Source organism: Gallinula chloropus (assembly GCF_964237585.1).
Source record: "Gallinula chloropus genome assembly, chromosome: Z".
NCBI classification, from domain to species: Eukaryota; Metazoa; Chordata; class Aves; order Gruiformes; family Rallidae; genus Gallinula; species Gallinula chloropus.
The window spans coordinates 36,772,564-36,799,941 of NC_140089.1; the positions used below are offsets into that span (position 1 = coordinate 36,772,564).

At 39.1% G+C, this 27,378-nt stretch overlaps 1 protein-coding gene across 1 annotated transcript in view; it reads left to right on the forward strand.

Annotated features, from left to right (window-relative positions):
* ADAMTSL1 (ADAMTS like 1) overlaps nucleotides 1–27,378 on the forward strand; it is a gene marked incomplete at both ends in the record, with an annotated part of 454,988 nt that overhangs the window by 336,764 nt on the left and 90,846 nt on the right. The window contains 5 exons of the mRNA XM_084278732.1: nucleotides 1,047–1,204; nucleotides 12,472–12,583; nucleotides 13,138–13,276; nucleotides 22,849–22,899; nucleotides 26,222–26,426. Coding sequence (XP_084134858.1) covers nucleotides 1,047–1,204; nucleotides 12,472–12,583; nucleotides 13,138–13,276; nucleotides 22,849–22,899; nucleotides 26,222–26,426 — 665 coding nt within the window. The remainder of the gene's footprint in view (nucleotides 1–1,046; nucleotides 1,205–12,471; nucleotides 12,584–13,137; nucleotides 13,277–22,848; nucleotides 22,900–26,221; nucleotides 26,427–27,378) is intronic.

The following is a 27,378-nucleotide window of genomic DNA, read 5'->3' on the forward strand; positions in this document are numbered from 1 at the left end:
TTTCTCCCATTTACTGTATCTGTAAATATGATTTCCTCCCAGATTAATGGTATGTCATGTCCCCATCTAATTCAGATTTTGCCTTAGCCGCCTCTCTGTGTAGATTTTGTGCATAAATTCACAAACATCATGAAGGGAGTACAGCTTTGCAGTCCTTCCTGATGAAACGTGTTGTTTGCAATAACAAGAAGAAACAGTTTATTGGTGAATGTGCTGTGAAGCGTAATCTAGAGTTGGTGGGGAGTCTAGCTAGATAATGGAACAGATCTAATTTCTGACTGTTTCCTTTTTATTCCATTTCCATTTAACAAGTTATTAAATTTATTTATTATGATTTAACAATCAGAAGTAACTGCCACCAAACTATCAGAAATAATGCCCACTTTTTGGGAGCTGAGAATTGAGAAAGACCCAGAGGAAGAGCTCAAGAGTGCTTCCCTTCCTACTCTACTGGGATGGAACAGACAACTTCTAGAGAGGAGGCAGGATTGCTGTCATACTGATCTTTCTTTCCCAGACATCTTGCTTTCAGTTAATTGTCTACCATAGCAACACGTGGATAGTGACCCACCTTTGAACTGAAAAAGGGAACAGCAACTTAACAAAGCCAGCACTCGTAGGGGAAGGGGGGTAAAATAGGGGGGGTGCAGGGGGGTGGGGTGGGTGGACTAGGGGGAAGGTCTGAGTCATTCTCCACATAGGAGCGTGACTTTCTGAGAGAGAGTTAAATGACAGCAAATATGCCTAACTTGGAATGGATTAATATGTCTTAAAGAGAGTAAAAACATGACCTGTGGGTGAGGAGGTGAATGCAGAACTAGAAAACAAAGGGGTGAGCAAAGCCAGAAAGCAGATGGAGGAGAAAAAATAAAAGGAATGTATGGGAATGTGAACAAACTGTGGAAAAGAATGAAAAAGTTTTATTATCCCTAATTTAGGAAGCAAATCTGCATCAGGACTGTTTGGCATCGATCTTCTTTTTCCGGTCTTAACTTATTTCAAATTCTAATGCTATAGTTTCCTCTTTATTTGCTTGTGTTTGTCAGATTTGGAAACCAAGACTCTCCAAGGTGTGAAGAGTGAAAACAGCCTCATCTCCACAGGTACCTTCCTCGTGGACAACTCTAGCATTGACTTCCAGAAGTTTCCTGACAAGGAGATATTAAGAATATCTGGGCCTCTCACTGCAGACTTCACTATCAAGGTGAGGGTCATAGGTCATTGACCTCTTGGAGCAACATAAAGGCAAGATGCATTAGAGAGATGAGAGAGATTTTTGTAGATCTCAACTTTCCAGCAGACATTTACCACAAAGCATAGTCTAGGCTATCTTGTGAGCTCTCCATGGAGTTCTTTATAGTGAGGAAAATTTCATTGGACACTCCCTGAGACTGAGTTTATGCCAAGAAAGGCATAATACCCAGTGTGTACCCTAAAGAGAAAAGATTAACTCATTACAAGAAAAGGTAGATTACTTTCTGCATATGCTGCTGAGGTACCTATAATGCGAAGAAATGCAGCTTGTTTTGTCCGTGACAAGCAAATAGAAATAAATTCTGTATCTTTGGCCCATGATTTGTGGGGTTTATACCAGTGTAATTGCACAGAAGACTGTGAGCGAGTGCAGTATGAGGTCCCCAAGCGCTGAAATAAATGGGATGACTTTGCTTGAGAAGTCATGGTGTCATTTTGAAGTTCTGCTTTATGTTGCACTGGCAGTAAGAATAAAATTGTTTCCTCCCATTAGAGCATTTCTATTCTTCCAGGTAATATAAAACACATTGCTGGAAGCAATGCACACATTCTGTAGGAAAACACACATACAGAAACGAACATTTGGGAATTACAATAAAATAAATCCTTTTCCAGTAGGTCCAAGGAACTTGAAAGATTTCAGCTGTAAAATTGTAAAACCTGTATCATGTCCAGAACTACATAAATTTTTCACCATGGGCCCCAGAGGTAGATGACATTTTCTTTAACCTAGAGCTTATGGCAGCTAGAAGTTTGCACAGTGAATTGGAAAATGGGATAAGTGATTGGGTTGGGCTGGAGTGGGTTATCCTGTGAAGAAGCAGAACCCTGTAGAGTGTTCCCTGCCAATCTTGATATGTTAGCAGCACATAAAAATAGCTGAAATTACCAGGACTGGTTCACAAGGAGAAGCCTGACCTGAAGAATACATTGTTTTCTCTGTGAAGGTCAGAATGCAAATGCCTTTATATGACAGATGCTGGTCAATTACAAATGTCTAAAACAAATTTACCTGTATTACAGATGATGAACATTAGTGCAATGTAAACAGTAGTGCTTATTTTGCATTATTTTTGCTGTCTATGGATTTAAGGCAGCCTGGTTAGTTATGAAATACCTGTTGGGGACAGCTGAAATGGTAACAATTGGAGTGTGCTCTTGGTATTTCCACTGTTATGTCAAGGAAAAGTACCTTTACCTCTTGGTGCCTACATTTGCTACTCTATCAAAGCCAGGTATGAAGCAGTGGTTAGTCAGTACCCTATTGTATGAAGACTCTGGCCAATAGGATTGTCCAGGATGGCTAGGCACAGGCAGAACAGACACTAATGAGTTGAGATTAAACTATTTTAATAGTTCTGCTATGTGTTTGCACCTTTTTTAAGTCAGAGTATCATAGCTCATCAGGTGTTAGTTTATTGATATATCTGTTGTCTTAAGTGGATGTAGAAAAATGCACAAACAACCCCCCTGTTTTCAGTTATAGGAGCTTTTCTAAACTTAGAATTAGGTTTTGCCTTGGATCAGCCACCTAAAAATTCCTTCCACTTGAATCAGTTAGGTGTTTAACAGTTATAGAAAATATTTACATGTTACTTCATGCAACAAGGTTATTATTCTATGTTAATTAATTCCTTTTCTAACACCATTTTTTGTAGTTTCTGCATATTTCAGTTATTAGGTTTTGTTATATATAGGACTGTGCATACAAGCAAGGTTAATGCAAGAGTAACAAAAGGCATGCATACCTCTCAGTTATGTCAGACTTTACAACTGCTTTCCATACATACTACAGCCATGACCATGACTATTTTTGCCTTCAGCTTGTGAAGGTAAAGTATTTCCTTTTAAAAAATCAGATTAAAGGCTTCTCTGTGATATTAGCAAGTTTTCCTTACAAAGTGACATCTCTTTGGGTGTCAAGATTTACTTTCTTACAACAAGGCTGGTTTTATGCAAACAGATCTAAATGAATTTGTAGATTTAACAGGGCTCAAATTTTAGGATGATTGTCAATAAAATGACTGTTACAATACTTTTCAATTGACCCTGAATGCTCTTATTCAGAGAGGTCAAGTTAGACACCTGAATATAATTCAGAATTAGAAACTCAATGTGGGACTTGACATTTAAGTTTATTGGTGACATGGAGGGCTGTAAAATTGCAGGAAGAAAACTCATGCTGTTCCTGTAGGACATGAGTTGTATGACTGCTAGATTTCTTGACTTTGTAGTAGTCAGTGATACATTCCTTGTGTGCTAAACTCTTTGTTGTATTTTCACAAGATAAGTAAATGGTAACAATAATTCAGTAAAACGGCTCTTTTAAAAAACAAACAAGCAAATCCCACAAACCCCCCATCCCCCACCCCCTTGTTATCACAAAGTGGGAGATGGAGTTTTTCATGTGCTTTTTCTTTGTAGTTTGAGAATTATAATCTCCATTATAAACTTTCAGCATTTCAAAGGCAGAAGACTTGGAAAAGATGCCACCAAACTTAAACTCCATGTGAATTTGTTCCTAAATTCTGACAATTTCCCTGTTTTGATGTTTCTAATACAAAATTCTGATTCACATGAACAGTGATACCTTTTTTCCTAAAAGAAAAAAAGCGACACATTTTATAAAACCCTGATTAAATGAAGGTCAGTTTCACCTGGAAATCTTTGTGACACCATGATTAAAAACAGAGGCAGTACTACCACACTGGGGGACTTGTCCTTTACTGGCAGAGCTTGGAGTGACCACTTCATGTCACACACCTGCAATCCTTTGAGGAAGATGAATCAATACCATCAGGTGGGGTCCACATCTGATAATGTAACACTAACAGTCATTACTGGCAAACTATTTAAAGGAGTCAACCACCTAAGCTCAAGGCTTACTGAAACAGCCAGTAGGAAAGGATTAGTCTGGCAAAATGCAGTATGTCAGGGTTTGTTTCACAGGCTGTGCTTTTCACATAGCTAGGGCGCTAAGTCTATGGCTCGGGTATGAAGCAGCAAAGAACAGCAGGTTTAAAACACGGTCTAGTTAGGGGTGTTGCCCAGGCTTTGTGCTGATTTGGAGGCAAAGCCTCTGTTGGCTTAGGTTTAGACAAGACTAGATTTATGGTGGTCGTCAATCCCTGGTGTCAAGATGAACGTTTTTTTGTAGGACCTGCTTTGCATCAGGGATGTGTAGGCTTGGATTGGATAAATGTTTGTCTGGAAGGTGTTTGAGGTATTTGGATTATGATTAGCTATGTACTGATACTGTCTTTTGTACTTGTGCTAGGGCTGACAAGTTTTGGTCAAGGGCTACTGCCGAAAGAGACTGCCTGGCTAATTTTTTGTGCCAGTGTCTTGGGGTATTGCTTGCTGATTCAGAAATGGTGTGGACTGGGTTCCCTTGAGCAGAGTTACTGCTGAGATTAAAATTTTGGCCACCACTTGTCCAAAAAGTAATAAGATTTAGCTCAGAACTGGGTGCTGAGTTATGCAGAGCATTTAACGTAGCCAGACAACTTTTATCTCAGTTGTGATCTAGCACTGGCAGAAACTGCTGGTAAGAGACATGCATTTGATTAGAGTCCAGTTTAATGAACGAAAATAAGGTTGGGGCTTAGCCTAGACATCCTGAGATTTGCAAGGGCGTGAAGGAGATAACACATGTGCAGGCAGCCAACTGGCAGAGAGGTTGACAAGCCTTGTCAGGCTAGGTCCAGGATTGGATTAAACAATCAGTTTTGAACCAGGAGAACACAGTGTTTTACCTTGTGGAATGGTTAGAAGCCAAAAGATGCAAATCTGCTCTAGCAGCAAGAACCTGCTGTTTATGGCTGGTTTATTGTTGGATTTTAGAGATACTACTGTATGAGGATTAGGGGTGATGACAGTAAGGGTCTTCTCTGTAATTTAATTCTGATGCTGAAAAAGTTTTCCACAGGAGATTATGCTTTTTATTTGGGAAACCACTGCAGGTCAGGCAGGAAGTGGTGAAGGATCTAGTCTTGGAAACACTGTTTGAATGGTGCTCCTCAGTGTGGATGAGCTAGAATTAAGACTGAACACACAGAAACAGTAGGAGTTAAAGTTTACATGTGATTGAGTCAATTTTGTGTTATTAAGGTCAAATAAGGAAAATACTTTCCTTAATCTAGAAGTGACCATTCATATACAGCCTCTTACTACCCCTTGAGATACATGTCTTTCTGAGGTCACTTCTCTATAGTGCAAACTGGACTTGGCTAGAAGTGCTTCTGCAATGTAGTCTGTCCTCAGGAATCTCTACAGACCCTTTTGTGCTCTGTTTGTGTGTTCTCTTTTTGGCAACATTTAGCTCATGAGTTTCACAATGAACTACACACTGTAAAATAAGGGGTGCATCTCATTTTTAAATGGTGCAATATTTTTGCTGATTCCTTCAGGTTTTCTTGCTCTGAGAAACAGAAAATTATTACTACTATTTACTATCTTTCTCCATGACTCTTGTATTTTTGATCTCTGTCATCATCATTTTCCTCTTTCCTAGTGCCCTACTCTATTTAATAGCTACTTTTATCAAATATGGTCTATATACAATTTGTCCTTATTTCCCTTCTCTGTACTTTTTTGGTTCCACTCTGGTTGTATAGTCATAATCTTTGTAATATACTTGTTACTTGTGGCCAGTATTTAAATATATAAATCACAGAATCACAGAATCTTAGGGGTTGGAAGGGACCTCAAGAGATTGTCGGGTCCAACCCCCCTGCCAAAGCAGCTCCCTATCTCACATTACACAGATAGGCATCCAGACGAGACTTGAATATCTCCAGAGAAGGAGACTCAACCACCTCCCTGGGCAGCCTGTCCCAGGGCTCTGTCACCCTCACTGTGAAAAAGTTCTTCCGCATGTTGGTGCGGAACTTCCTGTGCTCCAGCTTACAGCCATTGCCCCTTGTCCTTTCCCCACAGACCACTGAAAACGGGCTGGCCAATTCCCCCTGCATCCCAAGATATTTATAAACACAAATGTATATTTTAAAATGCATACTTTCTATATATAACTGTATAGTTTTAAAAAATGTAACAAAATTGCTAAATATTTAGTACAAGATTAATTGTGTATCTTCAGAGAGTGAACTACACATAATGATCAGGACACAAATGTATTCTGCTTGGCTGTGTAATGTTCTTTCCTTCTTCCTTTCTGTAATATTCCATTAATCTCTTTAACTGTTGCTGCACACCGAGATCATATTTTCAGAGGAATGTCTCGAATAGTCCTACTATGGCATTTGAATAGTCATAGCTAATGAAGAGTACATAGCATACATGATCAGTTGTTTTATCCCAGAGACATTATTTCTCTTTCACTTAATTTGAATTCAGTCTTCCAAAACTTCAAGTCCTCTCACAGTTAGTTTCATTTTTAGGTACCATTCATAATTTCTTTCTTTAGCAAATTTGGTGAGCTCATGGTTGACCCTTTATTCATGTGGGGTTCTCCTGGTTGACTATTCTATTCATGTGGGATTCTGGCTAACTCATGCCCTAATGCACTTTCCTGAGGGATCCCACATGTCCTTCATCCATTGCAAGAATAGGCTACAGGGCCTGTTCAGGATAACCTACAGGTTATCCAGTCATCAGTCCATGGAAGGATATTCTTAATTCCTGTGAACTTTGACTAGGATCTCTGGTGAGGGACCTAGAAGAAAACTGGGAGCTAAACTACCTTTATCAGTGTCCTTCGTGAATCTTTGCTTTGGTAAAGCAAATCACAATGTTAAGAAAGCATCACCCTTCTCAAGGTGCTGGGTTCAGAAAGCTTTACTCGAGTTCTTTTCCATACTTTCATTCTACCTACTGATCCCATAACAAATGTAGAGAATTTTGGTTTGTGGTTTCATGCATTATTCATGAAGCCCCTTCTAAAAATGTTTATACCATTTTTTTAAATCTATCTTCCTGTGGTTTAAATTATATCTTGCTCATTAAACTAGGCTGAATGTGATTGTATTTGATGTACATTCCTGTGCTTTTCAAAAAATACATAATTTGAAACTACTGTATGGATCCTATTTGGATCTGGACGTGTGTTACTGATAATCTTATTTTTTTTAAATACTGCTGATCTGAAATATTCTGTCAGGTTTTAATTTCAGGCAATACAGTTTCTTAAACATGTTATTTTCTATTCCTTTGACAAATCATTCTTTCTATTTTTTCCTTTTCTTTTTCTGTAACTTTTCTGATATCATATGTAAATTCCCCAGGTCTACACATGTCAATAATCAGACAACTATAAGCTCTGGTGCCAACCCTGATCAGTTTTCATTATTTTAACACATTATGTTTTCTAGAAAACATTGCATTTTTATTCTGTTAACTTTATTTTTATACAGTATCACAAAAGGATCCTACTTTTTAAATTAATTTCTTAGGTAGGATTAAATTAGGTTAACAAATACTCTGCAGTGGGGTTTAAGGTGGTTTGCTCAGAGGCAAATTCTCTTAACCTGGGAGCCTGTTGTTGGTAGTGAAATTGACTTCCCATAGATCAGTGGGATGTTATTGGTGTTACCCAGAGAAGAGATGCAGCAGGACTGGTTTTGGTGTATTTGGGCTTGTCCCTGGTTCTGTGGAATAACTTTGGTCTTCTCATTTGAGATGCTTCTGGCACACTATAGTAGTCAATTCTCTACAGATAATCACAGCTGTTATAGCTGATGCAGCAGACTCTGTGTTGCTGCCAGCTATCCTAGCCAGTACATTGCAGTGATTTGCTATTTTGCTTTTCCTTTGGGGAGAACAATAGAGTTTGAGAAAAGATTTGAATCATCTAGCTTTCTGTTTTGGTTTTGTGAGAGATTTAGTCTAAAGGCTTTTTAACAGTCACCCTAATCACCTAAAGGAACACAGCTTAATACAAGATTGGGGCATGGTGAGCAAGTTCAGTTCGGCAATGCTTTGTAAAGCATGCAAATTGGTGATAATGTAATTTCACAGTAGCTTTTCTGGCTGATTTAGAGGTTGAATTGAGAAGTATGAGAGGGAGCTGTCTTCCATATAAAGGCAACCCCAAAACCAAATTCATCCCACACAGGATTTTCACAATCAAGAGATGTACACATTTCACAATGCCTAAGTGGACAGCAGCTTTGGGGCTCAAAGGCAGAACTCCCTTCACCATTCCAAGAGAATGAAAAGGCAAGCGAAGAGGAGTCATGGTGTTAGTATGCTTGAAAGCCTTCAGCATTTCTCATGTTATGTATTTTTTGTACTTTTAATATTATTTTAAACAAGCTTGTAAAATTATTTTCCCATGACAATTTCTGGCTCCTATTTTTGCCTCATGAACAAATTATGAACAGTAACAAGTTTCTTGCACATCCTCACTGTGTATCACTACATACAAACACAAAAGCACTCTATGTAGAGATGGAAAGCATTGTACAAAAGCTTTGTTTTTACTGACATGAAAAGCACAAAATTACATGTGCCACGTAAGGATAGTTCTCCACACCCTCATCTCCAGATTCTCTGTATGTTACTTAGAGGCCTTTTACGTTGAACTTCTCATTAATAAATTAATAAACCCTATGATTTCGTATTTGGCACTAATTTTCAATAATACTGTGGAGAAATCCATTAGAACTTTTTTAATAATCATGGTGGTGTGGAGCTAGATCAAATTTTATAAGGAAAAAAATGGTATGCAATAGTGATTCCCTGTCCCCAGTTTGGGACAACTACACACATAAATGAAAAATAATAGTGTCTTTTCTCCTCCCCCAACACACACAATTTCATAAAATGAGAACATCTCATTGGATATATTTTTTGTGGTTCCATTTGGTAATTAGTTAGTTATCATTGATGGTTATAAACTGCTGATTAAATTTCACAACCCCCCAAGTAAATTTAATGCAGGCTTGTAGGCCAGGCCACGTGTTCTTCAGTGGATATAAACAAATGGTTGAGGAACATGCTGCCAAAATCAAGCATGAAAGAGTTTGGCTTTGGGGGACTTTGCTTGAAGGTTGTTTTCATGTAAACTAATCTGATCTGGGGGGTATAGGAAAAATAACAATACAGATATTGCAGTGTCTTGGTCACAGGACATCAGAATAATTCAAAAAGATTTTGCTGCTTTTCAATTAAAATTGTGAGGTCTGTTGTTTTCATTCAACTTTCTGTGGATATCCCCAAAATCAGTATTGCATTTTATCAATCCCAGATTTCACCTGAGCAACAGGTTTGTGCCTCAGTGGAACCATCCCAGTCATTTACAATATAAATTAAAAAAAACAGGGTACAAGTGATTCTTCCTTCCAGAGGTCTTTCTACTGGAAAGATATGTCTGTCACTAGTGACTGTAGGCTAGACAGTTAATTTTTGGTGGGTAGCCTGAGGACCCTAATTTTAACCAACTCTTCATAAGATTGGTGGTACCTTCTAGGGTATTACATAGTGGTGAGGGCTACACCGATGTTCAGAATGTTCCAGATTCCCCTGAAACTTTACGGAAGTCAAGGATGATATCTAGGGTGTTCAATGCACAAATGCAGGGCTGATTACTTCTGCTGTCTGCTATTAACAAAATTGGACAGCATTTCATTTCCAAACATAATGAACAATTATCGATTTTTCTGGTTCAGTGGCCTAATGATGTAAAACTCACTGTTAGAGAACTAACTGAAGCTTCTCGAGTATTGACGATCTCTATTTGAAGCATTGGCATTCAATAGCCAAAAGCCTTCATAGTCAGAAGGTTGTTGCAAACACTGAAAGGGTAAAATATTTCATGATACTCCAGAGCTGAGTATTTCAATGTGTTGAGTTGGCCCTGTGCAGCAAAATCAGGACATTTCTTAAAGCATTTAGCTATCAAGTCTCGCTTTGAGTTTTGCAAAGCTCAAGCAACCATTGATGTTTTCCCCTGGATCAAGATCTTAGCTTTAACAAACTGTCAAACAAAATCAAGAAGAAATTTTTGCTGTGTGGAATCACCATAGATTGTTCCTCTTCTGCTTACAGTACTCCTTAAAATAATAAACGATACTGTGCCTGCTTCTTTCATTTGCTTGTTTTGTATCATTTCAGCGCATGGCTGAGGCTCATTGTAATTCTTTCCCACCTACGCTCTTATCGTGGCTGTGTGAGTGACTTCCACATTAGGCTGGAAAAGATGTACATCTGTCTTTTCTCTGTGTCAAAACAGGCAGATAATTCTGCAGGCATGCAGGAATAGTCTGCAGGGAGAGGAGCTCTTCTGTCCTCCTGATTATTTTTTTTTTCATGTGAACTCTTTTTCCTCCCTTTCCTTTTGTAGTAGGCTCTGTGTGAGCTCTTGGTCTGTTCTTTGTGATTTATTGAAGACTATACTGCTGAGTACATCTTCTGAGTTTAAGAATCACTGACGATCCTTAAAAAACAAAGAGCAAGAGCAGAATTGTCCCAAGTGAACGCTTTTTCTGCGCATTCAGATCAGAGACCTCCCTGAATGGCTTGTAGCACAATAGAACATTTTTCCCAGGAGTACATGATGCTTTCATGAGCCCAGAAAGACCCTTCTGAAGTGTGTGATTAATACACCATCCCTGCACAAGGAATTAGATATCCTCTTTCTGACAAACAGACTCAAATTATATTAATCCATGCAAAAGGCCTCCCATTTGCTGAAGAAGCTGTATTGCTACAGCTGTATTTCTTTTTTTCCTGTTGGGAATTTACGTCACTGTTTACTCTAATTAGAAAAGGGCAGCCTTAGTCTCAGTGGGCCAGATCTCTTACATCCATCAACATACCCTGCAGTATTTTTGCCTTCCTCCTCCTCCTCTTCAAGATATACTTTGATTAGTAGTCATGTTTCTGTCCATCTACAGGAGAAAACAAAACAAACAACCCAGATTACGCTGTTCAGTTCAATTTGCAATATTTTTGCTTCTGTTTCGCAGTCTCTTCTTTGACCATGTCTCTTGGTGTTTGGAAAAAGAGAAAAGGCAGATTGAAAAATGGTGTTACTGAAGCAGGGCAATTTGTTCAAAACATGGAAAAAGAAAAAGGATGTGGTGCTGATACATCTTAATCTGTCTGAAAAAAAAAAAAAAAATAACAGGGAGCATTGCTCCTGAGAGCAGGAATACTGACTCAGAGAAAGGTACATCTTTTCTGGTTGTGCTTTGCCAGTGTTCTCTCCTGTGATAGCATCGTGCCACTGATGCACAGATGCCCAAGCAACACCAATACATTATGTTCTAGGACAAATAATGATCTAGGAGAGGCTTTTGTTAGCAGCATTGTTCTTCCTATACCAGCTGCTCATCAAAGGCTTAGACGTAAGGACAGGGGACATCCTGCAGAGATTTTTAAGTCCCCATAGCTGCAGTAATCAGCACAGATATCAAACAGGAGGGACTTTTTCCCAGGCCAGGTGCAAGTGGTGCTGCCTTAGCAGTGTGAATTCTTTTTAGTGCACTACTTGCACTACAAACCCTTGTTTACATGGGAAATCCATTCAGCACAGAAAGCACTGGAAGCATAGCAAAGCTCAGGTGGCTTAAAAGTTGGCAGTACGTGTAGGTTCTAAAGAGTGTTTTCTGAACACGCACGTAGCCTCAGCCAAGAGTCCACGCCTATGGCTGAAAGGAGCATTTTTGCAGCCAAAATAAAGTGAGCTGAAGAACAGCCTTATAATATTGACAATGCCACAAAGAATGAGTAAGAGACCTCAGAAACTAAAAAATCTTGAATTAGAATTTTTATACTTTTCAATTTCTCACAGCACAGCCTTGGTTTTTTACTTTGAACTATCTAATATAATATACATGGTCTCAGAAGGTGTTTGGGAAATATAAAAGATCCATAAATCCATGTGAATGGGTTGGGATAGAAGGTAGTGGTAGGTGATTTTCTGATGGAATAAAGACCAGTCTGTATCCTCTGTCCTGATAAAATTATTCAGTGGCACTAACCATGAATTTACCATGAATTCATTATTTCAGGACATGGTCCCAGAAGGGTCAGACATGCCACTGATTATGCGCAGACATTTATTTGACTGAGTCTTGCGGCTAAGATTTTGGCAGAAATTTATGCTCTATTTGTGCCTTTCATTTTCCTATCGCCAAGTATCTCTGGTATTTCAAATCGCTACAAGGTTGTCTCAAAGCTTCAAGACGCATAAGGCAAAACGTTTCTTCCCAGTATTTATGTCAGGTTCACTCTTTGGTGTTACATCTTTTTCAGATTCGCTATGCTGGTGCTGCTGACAGTTCAGTTCAGTTTATCTTCTATCAGCCTATCATTCACCGGTGGAGGGAAACTGATTTTTTCCCTTGTTCAGCATCCTGTGGAGGAGGTAATGAATGACCACTGTATTCCAGAATACACAGAGTTCAGCGTACAGGATCTGTCCCAACTGCTTCATTTAGATTTAGACCTCTAATGTGTGCAAATTTGAAAATGAACGTGTTATATCTAAATGAAGGGAGGGATGTACCAACAGCAGTAGCAGCTTTCAGTGCTACAGCTGACAGACATAAGGGCTGATGGGATCTAGGCTTGCTTTAGAATTGCAAGATGTCTCCACTTGCCCATGTCCTCTCCAGCAGTTTTACACTCTGAATTGAAACTGAATGTGTGAGGCTTGGTAACCAAGAAACCTTGGCTTTTTTTCTTTTCTTTTTACTTTAAGTTTCTGAATTTTTATTTGACCATACTGGTTGTCTTTTGTTTCCTACTGCATGTGATTTAAGTTGTTGTTTTTGATATGGTCCGTAAAATTGCAGCTGTTATGTCCAAAAGTGCTGATACTTTCCGTTTGCTTTTTATCAAACAAGAACTTTGATTCACTTCAGACTGAGAAAGGAAAAACACCACATCACATATTATTTCTTCCACTGTGTATTGCAGGTTACCAGCTGACATCTGCTGAATGTTTTGATCTGAGAAGCAACCGGGTAGTAGCAGATCAATACTGTCACTATTATCCTGAAAATGTCAAGCCAAAGCCAAAACTTCAAGAGTGTAATCTGGATCCTTGTCCAGCAAGGTCAGTCAGCTCTAATTTTAAAAAAGGCTGGGTTCTTAAGGAGTAAAATAAAGTAGGAAAATATTCTGTTGCTATTACTTACAAAATTCAACCTCCTTCTTGTCATGAGGATGTACTGTGTAGAAAAAGGCCTCTGTTTAACAATCCCCAACTGCAAGGACTACTTTGAAATGGTTGTTTCTTCCCTTCAGATTGTGTTTTGCCTCATTAAATCTTATAAAGTGTTAGAAAACAAATTGTCCATGATACCATCCCATGATCAACACAGGTCTCTTAAGTGTTAGTGAGATGGTAAATATTCTCTTGGGGTAAAAATGTTGTTGGAAAATGGTTGTCACCATAATTTGAAGTGTTATTTTTTATGGGGTTTTAATATTTTCTTCATAATAAAAAGCTTACTTGCAGTCATGGCAGCTTGTAAGAATGTAACATGGGAATTTATTCTAATTTATTCAATATTGTTTGGCCCCTCACAAAAGACTCCTCTCTGCTCCCCTGCCAAGCATTCCTCCTCAGAAGATTCATAGTAAAAATAGTAAGATCACAGAGTCAGATTTTCCGTGTATATGGAAAGGAACAAGCCCACAAAAGGACCAGTCCTTTGTTGCACTGATTCGCCTTAATTTCAGTCTGCAGCGGTTCATAAACTGCTCTTGCAAGACTTTGCTAAGAGATGGTTAAGTGTAGCCCAGCAGGCATGTCCAAGGAGGGTTCCTTCCCTGTAGACTACTTTGTGCCAAGTCAGATAAAGCAAGTTCGTCAAAAGTTGCTGTGGCTCTTCAGATTGCTGGAGTAGGTAATAGCCTTCTAGCCAGCAGAAGAAGGATGCTTTAAGGATTATATGTCCATCCAGCTGAGGGTGATTACTTGCTAAACCAGGTATACCAGCTTTGGACTAGTTAGGCATTATCAGAGCAGAAGAAATCACTCCAAACCCAAGGTAGTTTTTACTTCTTCATGAAAGTTTTTATTAAAGTTAATTGACTTTCAATAACTGCAATTAACACTCAGGGTTCTTTGTCACTGAAGGCACATTTACCCAGAGTGTATGGTAGTTTATATTCCTTAGCTCTAGCAAACACATTTTAATTATAAGTCTGTGTGTAAATAATTAAAAAAAAAGAAATCTTTTCATGCATTTCTAATTTTGAAGTGAAAATCTATCAAAATTTAAAAGGAGAAATATAAAGTCTCAAAATCTAACGCTCTCTCAGTTGTATTTTACATTCTTCAATTTACATGCTTTAATCATGTCTTTTATTAGGATGTATTAAAGATATACTATTAAGAATGCAGCGTCACTAGGGCCTTGTGAAAAGTATTTCCCAGTAAGCATGTACTCAGAAATTATTTTTCAACTTAGGGATTGCTTTCCCACAGTGCAAAAGACTGTTTCTTTCTTTAAAAATATTCTGCCAAGTTCATTATCTGGCTTCTTTTGTCCTAGTATTTTCCACAGGGGAAAAGAAATATATATTTAATTTCTCAAGTTACTTAAACATATTAACACTTGCAACTAGAAACCTTACTAAAACAAAGTTCTTGTATTTTTTCCTCAGCAATTTTCTGAGATCAAAAACTATTTCTTAAATTCTGCTTTGAATTGTTTGAGACATGTCAGTTGAGGCCAGGTATGCTCAGGTAAGGGACCTAAATGTGAATGTCTCAGAAAAAGGATTGCTGAAAGGTGTGAAATTATATGGAACTTATCTTTTAGAGTGGCCTCTGACAGTACCAATAAGAAAGTAATTTTATTTAGCTCCTTTGTTGGTTTTTTTTTTAAAGGCTAAGTGACTGGTTTTTAAAAAACACAATTCTGAGTTAAATATGTAATTTGCCTCTGGAATTTATATTATTGGATATTTTCCATACTTCTCCCAATAATTTTAAATGACATATCCTCAAATGCTAAGTCAGACAACTGCATGGTACGTAGGAGGAAAGAGACGAAAAAAAATAATAACATCTGGGCAGATGTCAGGAAGCAATTTTTGTTTTATATAAGATGTAACAAGGCAAAGTTGTTGATATAAAGACCCTAAGGGAAGGGAGAGTCATTTAAAAGTACAGCTATGCTGTCCCAGGGTACAGGCAGTAACGCAGAGGAATTGGCTTTTTGGAAACATCCTCACGGAATGCCAAATTGTAGATGATTATTTTCAAAAGTGCCTTTGTGAAGAATTCAAGAATCAACAACCCAGACAGAAAACCAGAGGAAATCTGTGGTAACTTCTGGAATCTGATGCTTTCTTACAGTCAGGAAGAGGGTAGGTGAAGCAGAACAACAGGGTTAGGAGCATGAGCAAGGAGGGCATCTTGGCTCTGCAACCTCTTTGCTGTGTGAGAGCCACTCTGCTTCGCCGGTATAAAACAAAGATGTTAATTTTTCCTGGCAAACCCAGTTCCAGTGAGGCATAGCTGATTAGTGGTTGCTGACTGTTTCTATGGTGTGTCAATGAATGCCACAGAAAATAATCATGGAAGACCACAGTGGGGCTGAATAAAGCAACTGAGAAAGGTTATTGTAGGAGAGCTTGCATTAACATTTTCAGCAACGGGCAGGCTGAAATAAATGTTTAAATGAATACCAGGAGTATCGTGTGGATCTGCAATTAGTTGCCTTTTTAGGCTTAGTGCATTGAAACATTTTACTTTATTGTGTTTATTATGGCAATAATTAGCAGTATTGCTGGCATCAGGCATAGCAAAAAAAGCTTAGGCTGAACGAACATGGAAAATTAATCAACTTTTCTTTCTGCAAACTCAGTTTCTTACATACTTAGAAGAGAGGCAGTGTGTCGAAGGTTATTTATCAGGCATATGTAATTTACACGTTCTTTTTCCGGGTTAAATAAAGGTGGCCTGGTCACCTAAGGAAGACCTGTAATTAGCACCTTGCAGGACAGATGATGCATCATGACAGCACATGCCTTTTCATCCCTACATTCTAGATGTGCCCTATCCACTCTCTCTCATCAACCCTCTTTGGAATCTGACTCCCACCTTGGATAGACAGGAAGAAAATAGGTATCTGTTTATTTACAGTCCATTAAGATTTTACAGCGGTTTGGCAAATAGATGTGCATGTCCTACCGATTCAAATAGCTTCCAGGTTCACCTAGTCTACTCCCTTTCTATGTGACAAAATCCAACATTAAGATTTCACATATTTAATTAATTGCAAATCATTTAACTAGCCAAAACTTCAAAAACTGGAAGGTTTAGGGGACGTTAGTTAGCTATCATCAGTATCCTCTTGCCTGGTATCCTCCAATGAAAAGTGAATGGAATTTTTTTCTGCTTTGAGAAACTGGGTGTTTATATTTGACTTAACTGGGTGTGCTCAAAAATACTTACCTAGGACAACTCTGAGGTGCTGTAAGATGAAGGTATTTCTTTCATAATTCAAAGGTGTTTCCCCAAAAAGTACTTTGACAAATATGAAAAAGTCCTTTACCCACTCCTCATTCACCATCACCATCAGAAGCAGCATCAGCACTGCATCTAAATTTCATCTTCAGCTTTTAAGGATACTCCTAGATGCACTATTACGCATTTTTACCAACCTCCTCTAGATTTTTTGCCTATCCCTGCTACATATTAATGTGGGGTTTCCTGAGTCACAAAAGCTCTGCTGGGGCTTTTACCGGGAGATTTCAGTGGTGTATAAAGGTTCCTAAAGGTATCTTAAGGAAAGATTCTGACCTTATGCAACAACTGTCTCAAAATCATGTTAGCAAAGATAACACATGGGCTGCCAGTAATGCCAGTCTGATCCGGATAGGCAAAATTCCTGGAATTTGCCTACAGCATTGTTTGTAAGCCTGTCACCAGAAATAATGTTAGTACCTGTGGAAAGATGGGTAGAAAATCTCTAGTTCAAACAATACTCTCAGTGCTCACAGACCTGAAGGAATTCTCAGATAATCCATGGCTTATGGAGTCCTCTAGCAAAGCTGCAAATTCCTCTTCCTACTCATCAAAGATTTACTTTTTGGCACTCTCATCTAGCTATCCGTACTGAGTATTCACAAGGTGGTAGAGACAGGCATCAGCAAAAAGAAATTTAAATAAAATTTTACTTTTTAGTTGCTTATTTTTAGCTAATCTAACAAAAGCAATGAAGTACAAGTAGAAGACAATGTTAGGATATTGTGGCCATTCAGAGTAACTCTGAGAAGGGAGAGGTCCCGAATACACTTGGTGATGTGAAAGTGTATACAATGTCCTGGGAGACAGTGCAAGACAAGTGCATAACAACTTTTATATATTTCCTTCAGACAAAAAGGAGGTAGTAATGACTAAATATGTGTGATTAAAATGTCAACATAGAATATTCTCTTAATCAGTATCAGAGGTCTTCTCACTTTATTACAAATTGGCAGCAGGAAATGTACAAACACCTACTTTTTTTCTTGCTATCAGCTTCCCCAGAGGCATTATATTAACAATTATAAGCCAAGTATCACAGAAGTGCAGTGTTCACCTCCTCACTGCATTCTTTCTGGAAGATGAACAAAACTGAAGTGCTGGTATGTTCCTAAAAAGTTGAACTGCACTTTCTGGTTTACACAGTAGCAGCCATAGATGTGCAGTGATGAGAGCAGTCTGAGACACAATGCCTAATTTACCATTATTGCCCTCAAATGAGACATATGATAGACTTAAATTTTGTTTTGAATACCTCTTCACATAAAGTATCCCATAGTTACCGCAGATACTGGGCTTTTTGACAACACCCCAGGTTTTTGCATGGATGTGGAACACTGGCCATGACAATGCCCTTGCCTGATCTCTGCCTTAGGCAAATGGTCATTTCTGTGGGTTTGCATTTTTGCTTAAGTTCTCTAATTTGTTGCAGGAGGGTGGAGAAAGCTTTTCTGCCTCACAGTGTGCTCCGAACTTTGGTAGCCTCTGGCTGCTGGATCTGGTCTCAATTTCCAGCCAGTGATATACATGTGACTGACACAGGAGGTGTAGCTAGAGATAGTCATTCCAGGGGAAGATGAGACATGAAGATTTTAGCAGTCAAAACAGAAGGGGAGCATGGCTTTCCACTGTCATGTGCTGGAAAAGTGAGACTAGTTTTAGCAGAAAGTATGCTGCCTGCAAATGAGTGAGCACAGTTAACAAACGTCAGTTATTCCAAGTGTATATTTATGGAGGGTGATTTTTGAACATTTCATAATTTACCAAGGAAATGGAGAAATGAGATAAAGTGATGCATTATGCATTAAAATAGCAGGGGGAGAAGTGTAGGAGGCCAAAACCAATTCACAGCAACAGGAAAGAAACCACTGGGTAAGTTTTCAGGACAGCTGCACTGGAAATAATATGTTTGAGTAGAAATGACAGTGTGTATGGCTCAATATACAGGAGCTGTAGATGGAGAAGTTGCTGATAGCAGCGGCAATGTTCTGGTAGTCATAACTGGGGTCACCTGAGTTCAAGAGCAGAATAAAGATGAGCTGTAGATACCCCTAATGTCTACAGAGGCAATTTTCATCTCAAGACAAAACGTTGCATTTTTGGGCAAGGTTAAAAGGCATGTAAATTAAGCTAGAAATTTATTTTGTCAGAACAGGCAAGGAGGGTGGGCCAGAGAGCATTCTTCAAAGTGTTAAAAGGTGTGATTAGCAGAGAAAATTCAGCTCTAAGGAGACAGTTCATATTAAAGGAAGACAGAAAGGCAGAAAGCAGCTGTCAGGATGCATCAGATAACAAACTGTAAGGTTGAAAAGTAGTTCTTTTACTGCTATGAGCATCAGATACAGATATCTGTCTGCCCAAGATGAAGTTATGAGAAACATAGTCTATTTTAAAGTCCTAGAAAAGACCAAAACTGCAGGACGTAGTAAGATGGTCAGCCACAGAGATTTTCAGTTGTTATTCAGCTGATAACATTCAGTAGTGGAAAGTAACAGCAAATTTCCATCTTTGTATCAAACACTAACCATCCTAACCACCGTTAAATATTAAATGGAATAAAAAAGTGAGAGACTTTTAGAAGCATTATGGTCATGTTACAGGATGGAAGAACTTTTGCTCCTTCACATTGATGACACCCATTCCAAGCCTGTGATAGCTCCAGCCACCCAGGAGTGTGGGCAGTCCTGTGGCTGCAGCACTGCAGGTAGAAAACCCCCAGAAATACAGAACCCGCAGCAGAAGTGAAGCTGTGAGCTGGAGGCATGTGAGCATCCTGCATCCTGGCACAGCAGGGTGCAACAGTAGCAGACACCTCTACCCACCCCTGGCCTCAGCACATAGTTACCATGCAGGGTCACACTGTCCTGAGGCATGTCAGTGGAGAAGCACTGCATCTCTGATGGTTCTCCCAGCTGTAGCTCCCATGCCCCTGCTAGGTTTGGCAGGTGCCCACTCCAAGAGACCACGCATCCAGAAGAGGGAGAAAGAAGGGGCTGGAACCTGGCTGGAGAGAGAGTCATCAGGAAGCTGCAGGAGAAAGATATTCATGCCTGCCATTTGTGCCAAGGGTGTAGCCGAAGGAGGAAATGTAGCTACTGGGAAAGACAATGCCAAACATGACTTTCAAGGAAAGTGACTGAGGGCACACATCCCAGGGTAAAGCTGAACAGTTGTGGAGATGGCAGACCTGGCTGCAGCACACCCACCTCTGGCATGTGCAGCTCCTACTCCAGCTGGACATGTGCCTTGGAAAAGCAGCTATGCTAAAGCTGCCAGCACTCAGGACGAAAACAAACCAATCTGCACACAACTTGTTGGTCTGAAAGGCTTGGGAGATTTCAGACATATGAGACACAACAGAACTTAAAAAGAATTTGCTTTGTGCTCCTGCCAAAGCAGGTTTGCTCTAGGTGTTGTGTGAATGAGTCCTGTTAGCTACTCCCACATCAGCCAGAAATCTCAGTGTAGTAAATTATTATTTGCTGTGTTTGTTTAGAATACCATCCCCTTTGCAATATACAGTGAACAAAGCCCATAAACCAGATCTCTTCCATTTTTTATAGTAATATGATGAACCAATGGATTCATGGAGATTAAACCACTTTTTCCAGTCAAAAAGTACAGGATTCACCAAAGTAATCTCTAAAAAGTTTCTTAAATACTTCACTTAGGCTTGCTGGTTGTTTGGGTTTTGGTTTTTTTGGAACATGTACAAAAAACCCACATGAGCCTAGCTTGGACAGATGAAGTTGCCCTTAATGACCATCTGCTGCCCTATTGTATCTTCAAACCAATCTTTAAAGTCGTGAATCAAGTCATTGTGTATTTTTGTGGGAGTCTTTTTCCTTACTGCGTCCATCAGACTCACATTGCCAGGGATGGTTATCTTGCAGTAACAAGATGATAATCTTTGGCAGCCCCTCATATATGCACAAGGACAGTCTTTCTGTGGAGCTCTGTACCATTTACAGAAATGCAATTTATGTATGCAAAATTCTTTGAGGGTCAAACCTTTCCAATGACAATATTAATCCAGTGCTTTGCAAATGTTATTTAATCTTCATAACAGTGTTTGGATGTGGTATAGTTATTTCTATTGGAATGGCCTTGGATATTATGCATTCTAATGTATGTAGACCTGGATTATGCATACAGACCGTGTTTATTAGAAAGAAAATATTTCTCACTGCAACGAGTGAGAAATGTTTTGAAATCAGTTTCTTTCTTAGGCAGTAGATGCTTTTCTGGTATAATTATTTCATTTCTGAACTTGGTTTATTAATCTTTTTTTCCAAGGACTCCTCAGCAAGCTGATGAGCCCAAAAGTGCAAAAGCCTTGGGCAGCAATGATAGAAGAGACAGGGAAACAGCAGAAATTCCCAAAAGCCTGAACAGAAAACCTCAGAAAGAGTCCCCTTCCATCTTCTTAAAATACTAGTACACAATTTCTCAAAATTATCCAGGCGTTTACCCATCAAGCTTAATCTGAAAAGACTTGTTCATTGGCCATATTCTAAATGACCCATTTGTCTTTTCCAGAGTTTCTCAGTGCCAGAACTGCCTCTCCTAGATGTTTAGATTTTTGTGGAGACAGGCAGCTCTCCGAAAATGCAAATGTGCAAACTCACTCAGAGGGCTCCTGTAACTGCAGAGGCTGCTAATCTTAGAGGGAGCTGTCTAGTCCCCATTGCACACTCCAAGGACTCCCAGTCTCCCATGCTTTAGCTGGAAAATTCCAGCACACTGACCTGACATTGACTCCTTGCTGTGAAAATACAATGGGATCCATTCTCCTATCGTGGACAAGTTATGCACATAAAACTCCTGTAGACTGAAAGGATAATAGACCCCTTTAACCTTAGGATGACAAGACTCCTTTGAATGCTTAAATTTTTCAGCGCACTGTGTTGAGGATGGAGAATACTTTTTGCCTTCCCCTCCTTTGCTCCTTCCCCCTTGCAGAAATCTGTAACCTACAACCTCTCATCTGTACAAGGTTCTCAAAATCCACCTTCATTGTTTTCAGTCAGTTTCATCTCTATGAAACTTGGGAGGGACACACTTTTTATTTTAATGCAACTGGCATTCACGCTTCAATGGTTCCGTGGTTATGCCCACCTACCCCATTTAAGTCCACTGTTGCACAGTGGCTTTGATAAAAATGGTAGATGGGGATCCTCTTTTTGACATTGTTGTACCTTTTATTTGGGAGACAACATAGCTAGAGCTATGAAAAGTGCAGAAAAAAAGATGAAATTCCAGACTAGGGGTTCAGTGAGACCCTGTAGTTGCCAAAAAGTCAAGTGACATCCATCTCACTCATAGCTGGCATGATAAAGTTCAGATAATTACTGATTTTGATCTGCACTCTTGCCTTCTATAACCTCTAGATGTTATATTATTTCAAAATTATACCATTAACACTATAAGAACCCAAGCCAACCAGTCACAACACCAGGAAAAACAAACAAACAAATAAAGCAACCAAACATGTTACTTTCATCTCTAGCTCATTCTTTCCTTCTAGAAAAAAAAACCCCACAAATAAATAAGCAGGTTCTGAAGATGAATGAAACTAAACTGATTTAAGGTGGAGACACAAATATTACACTTCTGAATTATTGTGCTGGGATTCTCTGAATTTCTAATCCCATCTCCTGTAAAAACAGAATTTTTATCTGAAGGGTAGAAACAACCATATAATAGTTAAAAAGGGGGTTGATCTAGAGCTATCTGAGGCAGATAGAAATTTCCATACTGTCTTCAGTGACTCTTAATCCAAGCTCCAAGAAAATATTAAGTGTAGAAATTTATTCTTTGAATGGCAGATTGTAACCTCCTGAATTTAAATATTTGGACAGCTCATTAGGATCACTTGTGGCGATGGATTGCTTCTTAGTCAAACAGTAACATATTCATAAGAATAAAGTAGTTATTTATGGTTTATTCTTTAAATGACTCAGAGACAGTAGGATGGGAGCATAAGTTTTCATTTAAATATGATAGCAATTTTGGTAAAATATCATGGTTTTTTGGGCTTTTTTATAATATTGTGTAAAAAGAGTTGTAAAATGTAATCATTTAGTATTTATTTTATTATGTGTACCTTCTACTCAGAGGGTTGGCATTATTGTTCCTAACAGTGATGGATACAAGCAGATCATGCCCTATGACCTCTACCATCCCCTTCCTCGGTATGTAAAAAAGTCAACCAGATGCTAGGATTAACAAATACATTCACTACTTTTTTTAGCTCTGCATTTCTGCTTTGCTCTCAAACCAAATTAACAGATGCTGCTTTTTTTCTGGCTTTGGACTCCTATAGATTAACCTAGAGATGTTCAAGTGATAACCTGTTGTTATCTGCATTTTGTTGATGCAGAAGTGAAATTATATTCTAGCTGAAATAGCAATGCAGCCTTATTAAGTGTGTGATGCCTTTCTTTCCTTCTTTCCTCACTCCCCAACATTACCTCCCCTTTTTCTCTTGCACCTGTCCTTTTTCTTCTCCTTACTCATCTCTGATCATGACTATAACCTGTGGCTTTGGAATGAACTATCAGACTTTCTCCCTCCCATGATGCTGCTTCTTGCATGCTTATAAATTGTGAACTTTTGGATTTATCCAGTATTAGTGTTGTTTTCTGATCTTGAAAACCTATGCTGATGCCTTCCCCGGGGTATTAGTCCATTGTTTTTTCTAAGAAATCAGAGATTGGGGGAGGAATAGAATCAAGACCGATTTCATATTATTAATTATCTCACAATTAAAATGTCTGTAACATAAGACTTTAGATTCTCGTGGAAATAATCACATGAAAATTACTCTCAAATCAGTGAGTAAGGCTGGTGCTAATAAAAATGTTTGGTAGCTGAAGGATGATACCCCTTTAATTTTGAAATAATGCCTAGACATGCAATAGCATTATGATGTATTTCCTTCTTCATTAATTTATTGTGCCACGGAGTAGGACATCACAAAAAGAACCCCCCAGGCAGCTTGTTAGTCTTACCATGGTGAAGAAATGACCTCCCTCAAATCTCTGTGAGCAGAGAGCTTTCAGTGTTAGTGGGCAAGCACAGTGCATTCATGTTCAGCAGAGTCTCCAGCCAAATTATGGACCTACCTCAAACTGTGAGACAAGGAGGAGAGAAGCTTACTTGCCAAGCATTTTGGCTGTCATTCATGTTGACAGTATTTGTCAGTGATTTGTGTCATATGGATTAGACTTTTCTCTTCCTAGCTATCTGCTTATGGTTATATACACATCATCATTATCATCAAGTGCTCATGAGATAAACTTATAAAATATATCCCTGCATCTAATCCCTCTTTGTTTTTAAACACTGTTATTTGTTCTTTCTTTGGAAAAAAACCCTACATACATACCTCCTAACCTCAAAAATTTAACCTCTGTTAGTAGGGAATGTAGAAGCTAGAATATTAATACAGGGTTTAACACTCTAGCTTTGAATAAAACAGATTCTATTTCAATTGTGTACAGAGGGCATTTACATTCACAGAAGATGGAGAACAGTTTTATATGAGAGGGTGATTCAGCACTACTGAACAGTGGAGGGCCTGTATTTACGGAAAAAGCATCCTGAGCTGGCAGCTAGGCAGAGGTTTTTTTACTGCTGAAGAAAATCCAAAATAAAGGATCAAAATGCCCTGAGGTTTTTGGCTTTTAGTAACACTGAAAGAAAAAAAAAACATTTATTCCCTGAAAATGATCAAAAGGCTGAAACTGTTTCTCAAGCTGTTCAGGATTATGGTCTCACCCTGTAACAGTCCCTTTACATCCACTCTCCAGCCGCACTGTTCTCCTTTAACCGCCCCCCACACCATCAGTTGCTCAAGCTGCAGCTGCTGGCTGGCACCTCTGCTGCTTCTCCTCTTCTCCCTCTCCCCCGCTCTCACATGTGGTCCTGTGAACCTACAAACAGGGCTTGGGTTTTCCTCCCTTGCACCAAGAGGGAGCATGCAGTCACATGTCTCTTCTCCAGACCTCAGAAGCAGCAGAAATGGAGCAGACCACAAGACTAGCATGAGACAGGGCCAAGACAGGGGGTGTAAAAAATGTCTTTCCTCTGAACCCGCAGAGTTTAGGTTAAACCCTCTCTCTCCCCCAACAACTCACAAACAACAACCAGAGGGTCTGTGGTTGCATTACGTGCCTAGGACTGGCACGTAATAGCAGGACACAGGGGAGTGACACACACTCTAGAAGAAAGGAACACTAAATCTGGGGAAGCAACTTAACAAGACTTCCCTACTGCAATTCCATCAGCCTTGAATTTTGTGTCAGAAGGAAGGCTCAGTTCAGCGGATCTGGCGCTTACTTGTAATGCACTACCAATTCCTTTCACAAATCCTCAGTCATTGTCACACCCTTTACGCCCTTTGTGCCTTGGAAGGATCTGTGGCACCTGCTTAGAGCTTGCACAACAGAGAAGCTTTGCCTTCCTGTCTTACACTCATGTAAAACCTGAGAACCCAAATGCTTTTCTAGATTTAAGCTGTTTGGTATTGCAGAGGTCGCCTAAGGCATCTGGAAACAGGTCCCAAAGACTCCAGGAAATTCCTTTTATGCCTGGGAAAAGCTGGTTAGGCTGGTTGCTGCAGTTTCTGCTGTTCTTGAGCTTTGAGTTTGAGACCTCTTCATTTAGATTTTTGGTAGTGAGAAACCATAGCTGTATGCTGAGAAACGCGTTCATCAGGTAACAACATTTGAACAGAAAACATTGCTAAAATTACCCATTTGTGACACAGGGGGCTTATGCCAGGCACATGATGATGGATATGGCATGGTGTAAACATTGTTTCACCACTTCTTAGTAGTAAGCCATAGAATTAATCTGTGGCTTTACCTTTCATGTAGACCTATTAAAGTAAGACGTTTCATGTTGAGTTTAATGGTACTTTCAGTCCATGATGAGTAGTGATTACATGTATTGAGAAAAAGATGGGTAAATATCATGAAAAGTCAGAGAGAAAGATAGCCTCTTTTTTTCATCTTTGTGATGTTGTAATTGTTACTTAATAAAAATTATTCCTTTGTATTAAATGGGATTTAAAAAACCCTTCATATTTTACTTTTTTTCCTTCTTGACTGAAAGAGAAAACAGGTGGGATATTTTCTGCAAAAACAATTTTTTAAAGTCAAAAAATGAAAACCTACATCCGAAATCACTGTTTCAAATGTTATTTCAGGGCATTTGCCTTTAGAAGAAAAAAATAAAGGTGAAATATTTCCAAGTAGATAGAACTTTTCTGTCAGGTGTGTACAGGATTATACAGCATTAACCAATACTGGGTCGCGACAGTGGTCCTGGATCCTCTCTGTGACAATAGCTTGAGTATAAGAGACGAAATACCAGACTATTTTATGTGTACAGTCATCTACACATATAAACAATACATATGCTATTGTATATGTGTATTGTATATGGGGGGCGGGGGCAGTGGGGATTCCTTTTCCTAATTCCTCTCCGTTTCATCTTTTTTTTCCCCAGATGGGAAAGTACACCCTGGACTGCCTGTTCCTCATCCTGTGGTGGGGGCATTCAAAGCCGTAGTGTCTCATGTGTGGAAGAAGACATTCAGGGGCATATCAGCCCTGTGGAAGAATGGAAGTGCATGTATACTCCAAAGATGCCTGTTGTGCAGCCTTGCAATATATTCGACTGCCCAAAGTGGCTTGCTCAGGAGTGGTCTCCGGTAATCAGCTTAGCTTTGTTGGTGTTGTACTCACCAGGCTAGGAATGTATCTTAAAATATTGTTTAGTGAGCTTGTGGAAATCGGAACATTTTACTTTCTTTCCTTATTACCAAGATCTCTGTTTTAAGTTATGTTATTGTCTAACTGCAAAATAAATGCTCAGGAATAATCTATTCATAAAATTAACATGTTTAAGGAGAATGATGGAAAACTAAATCAGCTATATAATGCTAATTAGCGAGCTTCTACTAATAATAGACTACTCAAAACAAAACCAGTAAACATGTAATGGTATATCTTTATTACAGCTTTTCAGCTATAGAATGAACATTGTGAATTGCTGAGAAATTTCCAGAAATACTTGGACTCTTCTCTTTGATGCTTGTTGTTGTCTGCTTGCAGTTGTCTGTCCCTGACAGCCACACTTCTCATTCTGTATGAAAGTAAAGGTCTTTGAAATGTCTTTCTGCAAAAGTAGAAAAGTACTTTGGTTTTGTACATAAAGACTTAAATCTTTAATGTAGTTTCTCACCAGCTAAAATGGGTGTTACAAGCTAAGCTAGCTCACTTGCAGGTGAGATCTCCATGACAGATTGCATAGTGTTTAGTGATTTCCAGATGAAAGCTCCTATCCAAGAGGAAAGTAAAATTGGTATTATCTGTAGCCCTCCTCACTGGTGGGTGCCTTTGGTCCTCTCTTGTGCAACCACTTCTGAAACAATCTGTACTGGGGGGGCAGGGATTTATGTACCTTACCAAAAATAAATGAAAAAAAAAAAACAACCAACTTAAGAAAGTGTGTGAGGGGAGAAAGCCCAAATAGTTTCCCTTTCTGTTTGGTGCCATGCTCTGAAATAGCTAAGTGGCACCCCTGTTAACCCGTAAGCCCCAGTACTTTGTCCAAGCAAAGCAGAGTGACTCCAGATGAAACTGACAGGGTGTTACTGAGCA